The sequence below is a fragment of the Mauremys mutica genome, chromosome 12 (genome assembly GCF_020497125.1).
Source record: "Mauremys mutica isolate MM-2020 ecotype Southern chromosome 12, ASM2049712v1, whole genome shotgun sequence".
Lineage (NCBI taxonomy): Eukaryota > Metazoa > Chordata > Testudines > Geoemydidae > Mauremys > Mauremys mutica.
This window is the reverse complement of record NC_059083.1, coordinates 30,940,600-30,955,814: the sequence shown is the minus strand read 5'-3', so window position 1 is coordinate 30,955,814 and position 15,215 is coordinate 30,940,600. Positions and strand designations below refer to the sequence as shown.

Genomic DNA, 15,215 nt, shown 5'->3' with positions numbered 1-15,215 from the left:
AATCAGGAGCTCTCAGCAAAGTCCATCTGGGGGGGAATCCAGGGTCCCGAGCCCTGGACTCTTCTCCTGTGAGTCCCAAACCAGGAGGAAACTGAGGCACACACATGGTATTCACAGTAAATATTAAGAGCATTCCTGCTTCATCCCACCCCACTGAGACCAGCCCAGGGGCACTTTCTCCAGTGGCTGGAACCCCTCTAACCACACCAGCCCCTGAGCCTGCAGGTGATGGAGAGACCTGGGGAAAGGGCTGGAGCCGGGCAGGGAAATGACTCTGCACAGAGGGTCCCTTTTGCGGGACCAGCTGGGGAGTTCGGCCTACAAGGGGAGCGGCTCCCTGTGTCGGTGAGTCCCAGAGCTGCTGCCCTCAGTGGCACAGCCGGGTTCAACCCCCGTTAGCAGTGTCAGTGGCTGAGCTGCCTGATGAGAACAAAGGCCCAGGGCAATGGGGCAGTCGCCCGTTCTCCCAGGGCGAGGGAAGAAGATAAAAGGGAGAGCGGAGAGACTGGAAGGGGCTGCTGGAACAGGTCAGTGGCAAGTGGGGGGAGGAGGAAACATTCCCCCATTTCTGAACCAGGACCCTGCCCTGCTCCATGTGCTGGGGGGACAAGGAGCTCTCACCTTCTCCCACCTCCTGAAGCCTCCTGGCTGCTCTCAGCAGAGTGGGGGTGGGATTCTGTTTCTACAGGCCTCTCCCCCAGCCCCCCATGACTAGCAGAATTGTGGCTGGAGCAGCAGGTGCTGAGCGGGGGACTCTTCTTGTTTCAGATGCCGGTGACCTTCGAGGATGTGGCTGTGTATTTCACCCAGGGGCAGGGGGCTCTGCTGGACCCCGCTCAGAGAGCCCTCTACAGGGACGTCATGCAGGAGAACTATGAGACAGTGACTTCGCTGGGTAAGGGATTCCTGGCCCCTTGCATATTGGAAGCTGCAGAGGGTCTGTGTGTCTGACACCGCAATGAGACCAGGGTGTCAAAACCTAAGGCACAGGGGTTTAACACTGGAGCTGGGTGTGCACCACAATTCCCCTCACCTCCCCAGACGTCTGCCTTCCCCAAGGGGGCTCAGTGACCATATTCCCCAGCAGAGCACAGGGACAGGTGCCGCTCACGGAATGTCCTTTCTGACAAATACTCCCACTTTCAGAGAGACGCTCTCAGTCCTCCACACACCCTGATCTAATCTGATTTCACTCCCTGCACAGGATTCCCCCTTCCCAAACCTGACCTGATCAGCCAGCTGGAACGAGGGGAAGAGCCGTGGGTGCCCGATCTCCAGTCCTGTGAGAGAAGAGAGATCCCGAGAGGTGCCCACACAGGTGAGGACTGACACAGAAACCATCTGGTGAATGAAGGAAAAAGTTGAGAATCCCCAAACTGAGGTATCAGTAAATGCCCTTAGTTCCTTCCTCTTCTCACCCAGGGCAGGGCAGCAGGCAGCAGATGTCACTGACATCGCTTCCCACATGTCCTGTTCACTGCCAGAGTTTCCTTCCCTACTTTCCTTCTTTTTAAAAGTTTGGGTGGGAAGTGGAGGCAGAATCCAATTGCTCCGTCTGTGCAGCTTTAGTATGTTGGGTTTTCCCTCGGTGCTATTCCTCTGAATTTCTCCCCAGCACAATGACTCCTCTTTGGATTGTGTCTCCCAGCAGGTGACGAGACAGTGAGAGAGAACGAGGAGGGGAATCAAGAGAAGGAAGTTCCTGGGCACAGAGAATCACAGGGGACCTTTTTGGGAAGAGCTGAAGGGAATTTTTCCCAGTGCTGGGAACAGGGAGATGATGGGGAAAATTGGCGGAGGTCAGATAGGCTTCCGGGAAACCACTCAAGGAAGCAAATGGATAAATCTATTATATGTGGGGAAGGACACAGCGATCCCACAGCCCGACAGACAACCTCCAAGAAAGACAAAAGCTATGAATGTCCTGGTTTTGGGAAAGGAATCGTTCTGAGACCACAGCTTGTTACACCTCAGGAAATCCAAACTGGAAAGAAATCACTTCAATGCTTGGACCGTGGGGAAAGCTTCAATAACCGCTCAGATCTTAATAACCATGGAAGAAGCCACACAGAAGAGAGACCCTCTCAGTGCCTTGAGGGCAGGAATTATTTAAATTTGAAGTCAACACTGATTACACATGAGACAGTCCACACTGGAGAGAGACCCCATAAGTGCTTAGAGTGTGGGAAAAGTTTCGTATGGAGGTCAGTCCTACTTAGTCATCAGGCAATCCACACTGGAGAGAGACCCCATAAGTGCTTAGAGTGTGGGAAAAGTTTCGTATGGAGGTCAGCCCTACTTAGTCATCATGCAATCCACACTGGAGAGAGACCCCATCAATGCTTAATCTGTGGGAAAAATTTCATACGGAGGTCAACCCTTCTTATACATCAAGCAGTCCACACTGGAGAGAGACCCCATCAGTGCTTAATCTGTGGGAAAAGTTTCATGTGGAGGTCAGGCCTTGTTTTTCATCAGAGAAAACACACGGGAGAGAGACCTCATAAGTGCTTAGAGTGTGGAAAAAGTTTCATAGAGAGGTCAGGCCTTGCTAAACATCAGATCATCCACACAGGAGAGAGATCCCATAAGTGTTTGGACTGTGGGAAAAGTTTCATACAGAAATCAACCCTTCTTCTTCATCAGAAAATCCACACAGGAGAGAGACCCCACAAATGCTTAGACTGTGGGAAAAGTTTTATACAGAGATCAGCCCTACTTAGTCACCAGGCAATCCACACTGGAGAGAGACCCCATAAGTGCTTAGAGTGTGGAAAAAGTTTCATAGAGAGGTCAGGCCTTGCTAAACATCAGATCATCCACACAGGAGAGAGATCCCATAAGTGTTTGGACTGTGGGAAAAGTTTCCCACAAAGATCAAATCTTATGGAACATCAGATAATCCACACAGGAGAGAGATCCCATAAGTGCTTAGGGTGTGGGAAAAGTTTCACACGGAGATCTGCCCTCATTAAACATGGGAGAATCCACACTGGAGAGAGACCCCACAAGTGCTTAGACTGTGGGAAGAGTTTCACATGGAGATATGCCCTCATTAAACATGGGAAAATCCACACTGGAGAGAGACCCCACAAATGCTTAGACTGTGGGAAAAGTTTTATACAGAGATCAGCCCTTCTTCTTCATCAGGCAGTCCACACTGGAGAGAGACCCCATAAGTGCTTAGAGTGTGGAAAAAGTTTCATACAGAAGTCACACCTTGTTGCACATCAGGTAATCCACACTGGAGAGAGACCCCATCAATGCTTAATCTGTGGGAAAAGTTTCATGTGGAGGTCAGGCCTTGTTTTTCATCAGAGAAAACACATGGGAGAGAGACCTCATAAGTGCTTAGAGTGTGGAAAAAGTTTCATAGAGAGGTCAGGCCTTGCTAAACATCAGATCATCCACACAGGAGAGAGATCCCATAAGTGTTTGGACTGTGGGAAAAGTTTCATACAGAAATCAACCCTTCTTCTTCATCAGAAAATCCACACAGGAGAGAGACCCCACAAATGCTTAGACTGTGGGAAAAGTTTTATACAGAGATCAGCCCTACTTAGTCACCAGGCAATCCACACTGGAGAGAGACCCCATAAGTGCTTAGAGTGTGGAAAAAGTTTCATACAGAAGTCACACCTTGTTGCACATCAGGCAGTCCACACTGGAGAGAGACCCCATCAATGCTTAATCTGTGGGACAAGTTTCATACGGAGGTCAGACCTTGTTGCACATCAGGCAGTCCACACTGGAGAGAGACCCCATACGTGTTTAGACTGTGAAAAAAGTTTCGTACGGAGATCAACCCTACTTGTACATCAAAAAATCCATACCGGAGAAAGACCCCATAAGTGCTTAGACTGTGGGAAAAGTTTCATACGGAGGCCTGACTTTGTTAAACATCAAGCAATCCATACAAGAGGGAGACCATAAGAGTCCAGAAAGAGTATAAATGTTATTGGGACCATTCCAAGAAATAGAGACTAGAGCTTTGAAATGTAACCTGGTGTTGTTAAGAAATTGAAAGACGATAGTAGTGCTGTTGATTAATTGCAATTGACTCAAGTAATTAACTCAAAAAAAATTCATTGTGGTTAGAAATATGAATCTTGATGAGTCACATTGTTAAATAATAAAAGAGCAATTGGAATTTTTTTGGATTTTTCTACGTTTTCTTATATATTGATTTCTACCTCAACAAAGAAGAGAAAGTGTACAGTGCTCACTTTATATTATTTTTATTACAAATATTTGTACTGTAAACATGCAAAATAAAAATAGTATTTTCCAGTTCACCTCATACAAGTACTCTAGTGCAATCGCTTTATCAGGAAAGTGTAGCTTAAAAACACAGATTATTTTACTTACATAAATGCACTCAAAAATAAAGCAGTTAAAAACTTTAGAACCTAGATGTCTACTGTTCATTTTCTGCCGATCACTAAGGCAAACTAGTTTGTTTACATTTATGGGGGAGAATGCTGCCTGCTTTTAATTTATGATGTCACCGGAAAGTGTGAGCAGGTGTTCACATGGCATGTTTGTAGCTGGCCGTGCAGGTATTTATGTGCAAGATATGCTAAACCTGCCTATGTCCCTTCATGCTTCAGCCACCATTCCAGTGGACATGCTTCCATGCTGATGATGCTCATTTAAAAAAATAATTAATTAATTTAATTTGTGGCTGAACTCCTTGGAGGAGAATTGTATGTCCCCTGTTCTGTTTTACACACATTCTGCCAAATATTTCATAATATGGCAGTCACGGATAATGACCTAGCACATGTTCATTTTAAGGACATTTTCACTGCAGATTTGACAAAACGCAAAGGAAGTAACCATCTGAGATTTCTAAAGGTAGCTACAGCATTCGGCTCACTGTTTAAGAATCTGAAGTACCTTCCAAAATCGGAGAGGGATGAGGTGTGAAGCATGCTTTCAGAAATCTTAAAAGAGCAACACACTGATTGGGAAACTACAGAACCCGAACCACCAAAATAGAAAATTAGTCCTCTGCTGGTGGCATCTGACTCAGTTGATGGAAATGAACACATGTTGGTCTGGTCTGCTTTGGATCGTTATCAATTAGAACCCGTCATTAGCATGGAGGCAGGTCCCCTGGAATGGTGGTTCCAGCAGGAAGGGACATGTGACTCTTTAGCGCATCTGGCACATAAATATCTTGCGACGCCAGCTGCAATAGTGCCACGAGAACGCCTGTTCTCACTTTCAGGTGACATTGTAAACAAGAAGCGGGCAGCATTATCTACTAAAAATTGTAACCACACTTGTTTTTCTGAGTGATTGGCTGTATAAGAAGGAGGACTGAGTGGAGTTGTAGGCTCTAGTTTTATATTGTTTTATTTTTCAACGCAGGTATTTTTTGTACGTAATACTACATTTGTAAGTTCAACTTTCATGATAAAGAGTTTGCACTACAGTACTGGCACTTGGTGAATTGAAAAATACTATTTTGTTTTTTTACAGTGCAAAAAAAGGCATGGAGAATGGCGTGGATTGCACCCTCAGCAAGTATGCAGATGACACTAAACTGGGAGAAGTGGTAGATATGCTGGAGGGTAGGGATAGGATATAGAGGGACCTGATGAGGTTCAGCAAGGACAAGTGCAGAGTCCTGCACTTACAAAGGAAGAATCCTGGACACTGCTACAGACTAGAGACCCAGTGGCTAGGCAACAGTTCTGCAGAAAAGGACTTAGGGGTTACAGTGTACGAGAAGCTGGGTATGAGTCAACAGTGTGCCCTTACTTCTAAGAAGACTAACAGCATTTTGGGCTGTATAAGTAGGAGCATTGCCAGCAGATCGAGGGACGTGATCATTCCTCTCTATTTGGCATTGGATTAGCTCCTGCTTTGAGCAGGGGGTTGGACTAGATGACCTCCTGAGGTCCCTTCCAACCCTGATATTCTGTGATTCTATAGGGATAATTACTTTGTTAATCCATGTAGTTTAATTACCTGTGATGTTTTGGAAATAGGAGGTTACTTCTACAACCTGTTGATCATCCAAGGACTGCCTGCTGTGAAGAGGCTGCAAAAATGTCTATATAAATTCTTGAGACCTGATCCTTTTATCTCAGATCTTCTTAAGCTTTATTCAGGGGGCGTTTGAGTCTTAAGACTGAGATCTCCAGTCCCCTCTGGACTGCCCTGATGTTGAACATTTGTACATTGGACTAGAACGTGATGAAATGATTCTGAAAAGGACAATTTTCAATTCTAACCGGCCATCTCTGGTGAAACTGATCTAAGGACTCTATCTGCATTTGTATGTCTAATGGTCTTTTTGCCAATACTGTCTTTTCTTCTTTTAATAAATCGTAGTTTAGTTCACAAGAATTGGCCGTAAGCGTGTACAGTAACTCCTCACTTAACATTGTAGTTCTGTTCCTGAAAAATGCGACTTTAAGTGAAACGATGTTAAGTGAATCCAAGTTCCCCAATAAGAATGAATGTAAATGGGATGGGGGGGGGGTTCCAGTGATTTTTTTTTTGCCATACAGCACAGTACTATAGTTGGGAGGTGCCCCCGCCTTACCCCACTCAGGCACAGCCCACTGGCACTGGAGATGAGTCAGGCAAGGAGGCTGAAGGTGCTGTAGGCTTGGAGAAGCACGTTGCACAGCAGCAATGGCAGCTTCTCCTACTCTACAAGCAGTGATTTCCCTACACCCCCCCTGAATTTTCCCAACCCCCCCCCAGTTTTGTGAGCTAGTTACATACCAATTTAGTGACTGTTTGGAAATCTGAATTTAAACTGAAACATTAATACACACTTTAAAAGCTTATACAGTGTATGATAAAATATGTGTATCTGAAAAAGTATAATAGATTTGAAAAGTATGAACATAGACTAGCTTCCTTGCTTCCTTATACAGCTGTTTTTTATGATGTCAGTGCATTCATTTCAGTGATGTTGGCCAACCTAATAATTTCAAATGATGGTTTGTAAGCAAAGTCTAAATGAGTTCTCCCTGACAGCTAGTGATGAGCTGGGGGCTAAGGCTTCAGGGCCAGATTATATTTACATTCACACCTAATCTACCTAGGGATCCAGCAAACAGAGCTGTGTTGTCCAAGTGATAGATTTTGGCTGGGGTTGGGTTACAAACCACTTGAATGTGGGGGGCAGGGGGGATGAAATGTTGTTCTTATTGTATGAGTAAAGGGCAGTAGAACTGTACTTAGTCTGTCATGATTTGAAGGCATCAAGAGAGAGGGTGGGCACCTGTCCCTCTCCACTGTTTAAAGACAGAGCTGATTAGGCTCCAATAGATAGTCTTTTGTTCTGTTAAGTGACCACTGCAGCTGAAATCACTGACAATCAGGTCTAAGTGCTTAGTCCTGTTGTGGGGACAGTGTTCCTGTGGGTACAGTGTTTTTGTGTAAGAGACAGCCCAGACTGCACTAGCAGCGAGGTTCCCGCACTGAGGGCTCAGCTGAAATCACTGAGAGCTGGTGGAACCTCAAGAGACCAACTCCCAGCGGTCACAGTGGCAGGTGACAGCAGAAGGTGACTGTGCAGGGTCATTGGCAACAGAGTGGTGGAGTGAAAGGTGGCACAATGAACAGCCGTGGCCAGAGCAAACCCCTCCTTTTTGTCCCCCACCTGGAAGGTGTATTCACGTGAAAGCACCTCTGAACTCTGAGTCTCCACTGACCAAGGACAACACCGGTGAGTGGAGTGCGGTGGAGGGAAAAGTGAGGGGCATGTTAAATAAACATTTGTTTGTTGGACTATATTTTAGTCACTTTGCTCCAGAATGCTGGATTTGTGACTGGGAATGGAAACTTACATAAATATGTTTCCCAGTAGGCCAAGATTTTTAAAATGCAGTATTTGCCAAGGTTGTTATCTCACATTGTTGCTAGCTTGGGAGGTCATTATGTTGGGGAGTTTCTGTACTAAACATTTTTATTATAATTAATTTTTACATAAGAATGGTCATATTGGGTCAGACCCATGGTCCATATAGCCCCGTACCCTGTCTTACAACAGTGGTCAAGGCCAGGTGCTTCAGAGGGAATGAATAGAACAGGGAATCATCAAGTGATCCATCCCCTGTTGCCCATTCCCAGCTTCTGGCAAATAGGCTAGGGACACTCAGAGCATGGCGTTGCATCCCTCTCATCCTGGCTAATAGCCACAGATGGACCTGTTCTCCAGGAATTTATCTAGTTCTTTTTAAAATCCTGTTATAGTTTTGGTCTTCACAGCATCCCCTGGCAAAGAGTTCCCTGGGCTGACTTTATATTGTGTGAAGAAATACTTCCTTTTGTTTTTTTAAAACCTGCAGCCTATTAATTTCATTGGGTGACTGCTAGTTCTTGTGTTATGTGAAGGATTAAATAAAATTTCCTTATTCACTTTCTTCGCACCAGTCAAGATTTTGTAGACCTCTATCATATCCCCATTAGTCATCTCTTTTCTAAGCTGAAAATTCCCAGTTACTTTAATCTCTCCTCCTGTTTCATACCCCTCATCATTTTAGTTGCCCATCTCTGTACCTTTTCCAATTCCAATATATATATTTTTAGGATGGGTGACCAGATCTACACACACTATTAAAGGTGTGCACGTACCATGTATTTATATAGAGGCAATATGATATTTTCTGTCTTATTATCTATCCCTTTCTTAATGATTCCCAACATTGTTTGCTTTTGTGACTGTTGCTGCACATGGAGTGGATGTTTTCAGAGAACTATCCACAATGACTCCAAGATCTTTTCCTTGAGTGTTAACAGCTAATTCGGATGCCATCATTTTGTATGTATAGTTGAGATTGCAAAGTAATGCACGTTGGAAAGCATTTATCAACATTGAATTTAATTTGCCATTTTGTTGCCCAGTCACCCAGTTTTGTGAGATCCCTTTGTAGCTCTTCGCAGTCTGCCTGGGACTTAACTATCTTGAATAGTTTTGTATCATCTGCAAATTTTGCCACCTCACTGTTTACCCATTTTTCCAGATGAAATATGTTGAATAGGACTGGTCCCAGTACTGACCCCTCAAGGATACCACTATTTATCTCTCTCCTTTCTGAAAACTGATAATTTATTCCTACCCTTTGTTTCCCATCTTTTAACCAGTTACTGATCCATGAAAGGATCTTCCCTCTTACCCCATGATGGCTTACTTTTCAAAAGTCAATTTAAATTAAATACATTTTTTTTAAATTATATATTTTTTTTAAAATCTAGATCTGTTATGTGTTTTGGTGTAACTTGCATTATTCTTATGTTAAATTTGCATTATCCTAACAAAACATTTACTTTATTCACTTTCTTCACATCAGTCAAGATTTTATAGACCTTTAGAATATCCCCCCGTAGTCGTCTCTTTTCTAAGCTGAAAATTCCCAGTCATTTTAATTTCTTCTCCTGTTTCATACCTCTAATCATTTTAGTTGCCCATCTCTGACTTTTTTGCATTTCCAGTATGTCTTTTTTGGGATGGGGTAACCAGATCTGCACACAGTATTCAAGGTGTACATATGCCATGGATTTATATAGAGGCAATATGATATTTTCTGTCTTATCTAGCCCTTTCTTAAAAAAGCAAAGGTTTCAGAGTAGCAGCCGTGTTAGTCTGTATTGCAAAAAGAACATAAGCTTTCGTGGGCTACATCCGATGAAGTGGGCTGTAGCCCACGAAAGCTTATGCTCAAATACATTTGTTAGTCTCTAAGGTGCCACAAGTGCTCCTGTTCTTTTTAAAAAAGCAAACAGAATGTTGGGAATCACTGACTGCCGCTGCACACTGAGTGAATGTTTTCAGAGAACTATCCACAATGACTATTTCTTGATTGTTAGCGCTAATTCAGACTCCTTCATTTTGTATGTATAGTTGGGATTGTTTTCCAATGTACATTACTTTGCATTTATCAACATTAAATTTCATCTGCCATTTTTCTTGCCCAGTCACCCAGTTTTATGAGATCCCTTTGTAATTCTTCGCAGTCTGCCTGGGACTTACCTATCTTGAATAGTTTTGTATCATCTGCAAATTTTGCCACCTCACTGTTTACCCATTTTTCCAGATCATTTATGAATATGTAGAAAAGCACTGGTCCCAGTACCGACCCCTCAGGGATACCAGTATTTATCTTATCATATCTCTTTTATATATCTCATTGGTCCTGACACCCCCCCTGTAAATTCGAACACCCCCCCTAATTTCAATTCCTGGGGAAACCACTGGCCATCACCACACCCGCCTGTCCCCAGACCAGCTGTTAATTTTGCCCCCAATCCGGCATCACCTCTGCTGCCAGCCCCTCCCTATGTTCCAATTCTTCAGCCCCCACATCTGCCCCTCAGGACCCCTCTGCTTCTTGCAGCTCCAGGGGTTCTTCCCCTTCCCCCTCTCATCTCTAGGGCTGCAGGAAGTAATCGGGGAGAAGCTTCCAGGGGTCATAGAATTAAGAGGCCAGAGGTTTGGGTAGACAGGAGTCCTCCAGGCTGTAGGGGCTAGGTTAACGTGGGAAGAGAAGCCCATTTTTCCATCCCCAACATGTCTCAGTGACACTGTCTGACCCAGGATCCCCAGAGTCCTCCTGGATCATAGAAGACAGTGGCAAACAGGCTGAACAATCCCTGGGGCAATGATGAGGTTGTCTTCTCTACCTCAGTCACTGAATGGTTTGACAGTTCAGAGGCTGCACAGAGCTGAGTCTGGAAGCAACATTTAGGCTTATAGAGACAGCATGGTAGAAAGTCCACAGGCAGAGGTCATACAGACTAGGGTGTGTGAGGCTAGAGAGGCTGATCACAGGGTCCCTAGTGGGATATTCCCCCTCCCCTCACCCCCCATGTCTACCCCCCACCTCCACCTTCCAGCAATATCTCCCCAATGCGAATCCCTTACAGCCCAGCACACAGAGATCAGTGTCAAATCTCTCAGGGGTGATGGGCAGTCGCTGCCATCTGTCTCCCTGTCTCACGCTTTTCCAATCCTCAGACAGGATGAGGTCAGGATGAGCCGTGTCTGGATCCAGAGTCATATTTGCTGGGGTGAGGGTATAATAGAATCAGAGCGTTAGGGGCAGAGCTCAGCCCTGGGGGAGGCTGAGACAATTTTTCATTCTCCCCAGCAGCCCTCTTCTCACTGTTGCTGGGACAGGCCTCCATCCCAGGGGGCTGCCTCTGTCCTGGCCACATGAGGCTGAGCAGAGATATGTCTGCAGTTCCTCAGCCAGTTTCTCATTTTTTTTTGCAAAAGCTTCAGCTCCCAGCTCCCCCTGCTGGGGCTGCTCCATTCCCAGCAGCAGAGAAACAGCCAGGAAGAGATCAGAAGCTTTTATTGAGGAGGGGACAGGTACCAGCTTAAAAACCCAGTGAGAAACTCCCTCCCCTAATGCAGCCTCCACTCCCAGACGAGGGAACAGAGAGGAAGATGCAGCACTGGGGAAGAGCCGTTTAACATCAGAGAGTAGGAGGTGGCATTGGGTGGGGGAGCCCCATCCCCAGCCCAGAGAAGAGGGAGGAGCTGCCAGCCTCACAGGGAGAGCATCTCTCCAATCCAGGAAGCAGTGACCAGCTCCAATGGGGAGCCCAGAGCCCTTTAAATCCCAGCCACGGCCGGGAGTCAGAGGGCTCTGGGCTGCCCGCGGCTGCTGGCAGCCCAGAGCCCTCCGATTCCCGGCCGTGGCCGCTGATTGCCCCCTCCCCAGACCCCTGCCCCAACTGCCTCTCAGGACCCCCACCCCCTATCTAAGCACCACTGGTCCTTGTCCCTGGATTACCCCCTCCCGAGACCCCTGCCCCTAACTGCCCCTTGGGACCCCAGCCCCTATCTAAGCCTCCCTTCTCCTTGTCCCCAACTGCCCCCTCCTGAGACCCCACCCAACTTCCCTCCCCAGACCGCACCCCCTACCTGTCCCCTGATAAACCCCCTGGACTCCCATGCCTATCCAATTGCTGCCTGTCCCCTGACTGCCCCTCCAAACCTCTTCCCCATCCAACCCCCCCTGCTCCTTGTCCCTTGACTGCCCCCTGGAACTACCTACCTCTTCTCCAACCCCCAAACCGCTTACTGTGCCACTCAGACCAGCGTGTCTGGCTCCGTGCAGCTCCAGACAGTTGCTGCCATGCTCCCCCGCGGAGCCCACAGCCCTCTCCCACCTCCAGCACCTGCCTTCCAGATTTGAACACCTCAAAATTCAGGAGTGCTCAAGCTCGGTTTGGGCAGCTTTTACTTCATTTCTCCCAAATCAGTTTCCCCTGCAAGGTACCAACTGAAGGTGTTGGAGAACAGAGAGATCAGGTGGCCTCCTAATGCCTGGAAAAGAGACAAAGGCCGGAGGAGGGAGTGTCAGTGCCTGTGCGGACTTCTGGGAAGTGCACGGTGTGGAAGGGGATGCTGTGATGCTTTGGAACACCTCCATACAAAGCCAGTCAGGACTCTGGGGGAGCCTCCTCTCTCTGAGCATACTGTCTCCAGGGCAAGAAGCTTACACCTTCCTGGGTCTGACCTCAGAGCATTCAGCATGCCCTTCCACGTCATGCACTTTCCACAGCGAGTCTGCCCAGGCGGGTCCTGGGGCAGCCAGAGGTCCCTGCACCCCAACTCCGCAGTCAGATGTGACTCTCAGCCAGACAGTAAAACAGAAGGTTTATTAGATGATGGGAACACAGTTTAAACAGAGCTTGTTGGTACAGAAAACAGAACCCCTCTGTCAGGTCCATCTTGGGGGGTGGGGAGCCCAGAACCAAGTTCTGGGTCTCTCCCCATTTCCCCAGCCAGCTCCAAACTGACACTCCCTCCTCTGGCCTCTGTGTCTCTTCCGGACAGGGAGGCCACCTGATCTCTTTGTCCCCAACACCTTCAGTTGGCATCTTGCAGGGGAAACTGAGGTACCCACACAGTATTCAGAGAAAATATTAAGAACATTCCCACTTCATCACAACAGGTGCAACAAAATATAATACTGTATATTGAAGTAGGCAAGTGCTGCTTCTGACTTTCCACTTTTAATTGACCCTTGTAATCTTGTGGCACTGACGCGTTGTAGCTTCATTTTATATCGGCTTACAGGGTGGGAGTGGGGGGGGGCACCATTTTGGGCCCCACCAAAAATTATACTAACCTGCCGCCTATGCTCTCAGCTCACGTGTATCAAATAGAGCTTCTACGTTTACCGGTCATTATGCTTTGGTTTGTGTTTGTAAGTATCAGTTATTACTAAATGCTGCATCTTTGTTTATAAATATTGTTAGTAGATATTTAGTCATTGTGTGTTTTAAGTTTCATTAACTCTATTAGCTAATCATACGCTGCTCCCTTACCCCTTGTAATTATCCCCAATAAAACTTTAAATTGATTAATTTTAGTTGTGTGTGTGTGTCTGCAGTTTGCATCGTGGCCCATACTCTCCTTGCATCCCTTACCAATATAGTCTATTGCCATGTGCAGCCTGGTAAATAACAGGCCTGCATTTTCTTTCGCCCCTGCGTGTACATGGCAATCCACATGGCGTCACGAACAGGATGCAGGGGAGTTGGGGCATGCCCGTGGCATGCTGCAGACCGCGCAGATAATGAAACTGAATAGTTCCAACATTTGCAGTTTCACCTTTTTACTAGCCAAAATTCGACTAATCCAAAAATAGAATGGATCTGTTCCCTTGGCTCGGGGAAAACTCTAAAAGGCTATACTGTGCCATTAACCCTGGCAGATACTCTGAGGATGTTTCCACAGTCCTGTTTAGCATGATATGCAAGGCCCTTGATCTGTGTTCTGTCCTCCACAGGGGCACAATGTTTGCAGCTAAACAGGCAGCCCCAGGCTCTCCTAAAGATGATAATGAGGAGAAGACAGAAAAGGTAGAGCCCATCACTCCCCCCCCCAGTCCCTCTCAGAAAATTTTGCCACCCCCATATGAAGCTCCTAAAACTCCTCTGTATCCAGCTCTGCCAACAGCCCCAGAATTTACTGAATCTAAAACTGTAGCAGAAGCTTTGCCTATTGCGATAACTAACCTTGATGGAGTTAATCTTTCTTGGCTCAGGTCTCGCTACCTTCCTAGGTTGCTCTTCACCCCCCCCTTCCCCCTCTCCTCACTTCGGCTCTCTCTCTTTGTTTTAAAAATTAAAAGCTATAGTTTTTACAGAAACCTCCAAAAAATAAAGCAATTGAAAACAGAACAAAACAAGAAACAAAAAGAAAACAAGGTAAAAACTTTAAATACAGTAAATTAATTATTTTAACCCTTCAGGAATGCAACAGCTGGAATTATTCCTAACTTTCTTGAAGATATGGTTGCCAAGCAACAGAAGTGCACTCTCTGCTTCTTATTCTAACCACTAACTAATATTTGAAACATGGGCTTTTCTTATTTCCATATAGCAGAGTTTTAAAATAATGTTAAATATAAAGTAATGCAAAATTCCTTGTTACCGAATTAATACAATACATTTGGCAAATACTAATATATTTTTATCAAATTTATGCTACAAGTTTTAAATAAGGTAATAATTTGTTTATTCAAATGTTTAACCCTTTTACTTTTTATTTTTGGTTGTGTTATTTTGTATAAATATGAATAGAATTTTGGAGCCATTTGTTTTTAATTGTAAGTTTGTCCTGTATGTCATGTGTGTGTGTTGTGTCTATGTTGTGTGTGTCACGTGACTATTTTTTTTTCTTTTCAAAAAATTATTTTTATTTTGTTGCAACAAAAGTCAATTTTATACCCTTTTAAATATATATATATATAAGATGTGGTACCACACTATTTTAAAATTATGGTTGGGGTGTAATCATAGTATATTAAAACCAATTTTTTGTGCAAAGTTCAAAAAGGTTTCAGTTACAAATATATGTACATATATTTCTGCCTCAACAATGCAATTGCAAACAAAGGAATTCTCTTTTATCAATCACAGTTTTGTTTTTTAAGTTTTTTTTAAATTTGTTATTCAAAAAAAAAAGTAAGGGGAAACCTCAACATTAAGGTAAAGATAATATTAACAAATGTAAATTTCTTGTTTGGGCTTTTTATATACTTGTTTGCACTTTTAATTATAGTTATAAGAATGTCATAACCAAAATGTTTTAAAATAACAATTTATGCATAAAGCTAACCAAACAATTTCAACAGGTTTCCACATTTTCAACAGGTTTCCACCTTTGGTTCCCAAACATAACAAAGCATCATAAAAGTATACCCTCAAAGTATTTGCATGTATCT

At 45.0% G+C, this 15,215-nt stretch overlaps 1 protein-coding gene across 1 annotated transcript; it reads left to right on the top strand.

Moving 5' to 3' along the window:
* The first annotated feature begins 841 nt into the window (after nucleotides 1-841).
* On the top strand, nucleotides 842-4,160 carry LOC123346008 (zinc finger protein 850-like). Its single transcript, XM_044983190.1, has 3 exons — nucleotides 842-895; nucleotides 1,205-1,318; nucleotides 1,649-4,160. Exons 1-3 carry the CDS (start codon nucleotides 862-864, stop codon nucleotides 3,931-3,933), a joined length of 2,433 nt encoding a protein of 810 aa, XP_044839125.1. The 5' UTR covers nucleotides 842-861; the 3' UTR covers nucleotides 3,934-4,160.
* The last annotated feature ends 11,055 nt before the right edge of the window (nucleotides 4,161-15,215 follow it).

Coding starts and splice junctions, on each gene's coding strand:
- LOC123346008 (XM_044983190.1), top strand. CDS start 862: ATGCAGGAGAACTATGAGACAGTGACTTCGCTGG. Junction 896..1,204: donor TGAGACAGTGACTTCGCTGG/GTAAGGGATTCC, acceptor CTCCCTGCACAG/GATTCCCCCTTCCCAAACCT. Junction 1,319..1,648: donor CCCGAGAGGTGCCCACACAG/GTGAGGACTGAC, acceptor TGTGTCTCCCAG/CAGGTGACGAGACAGTGAGA.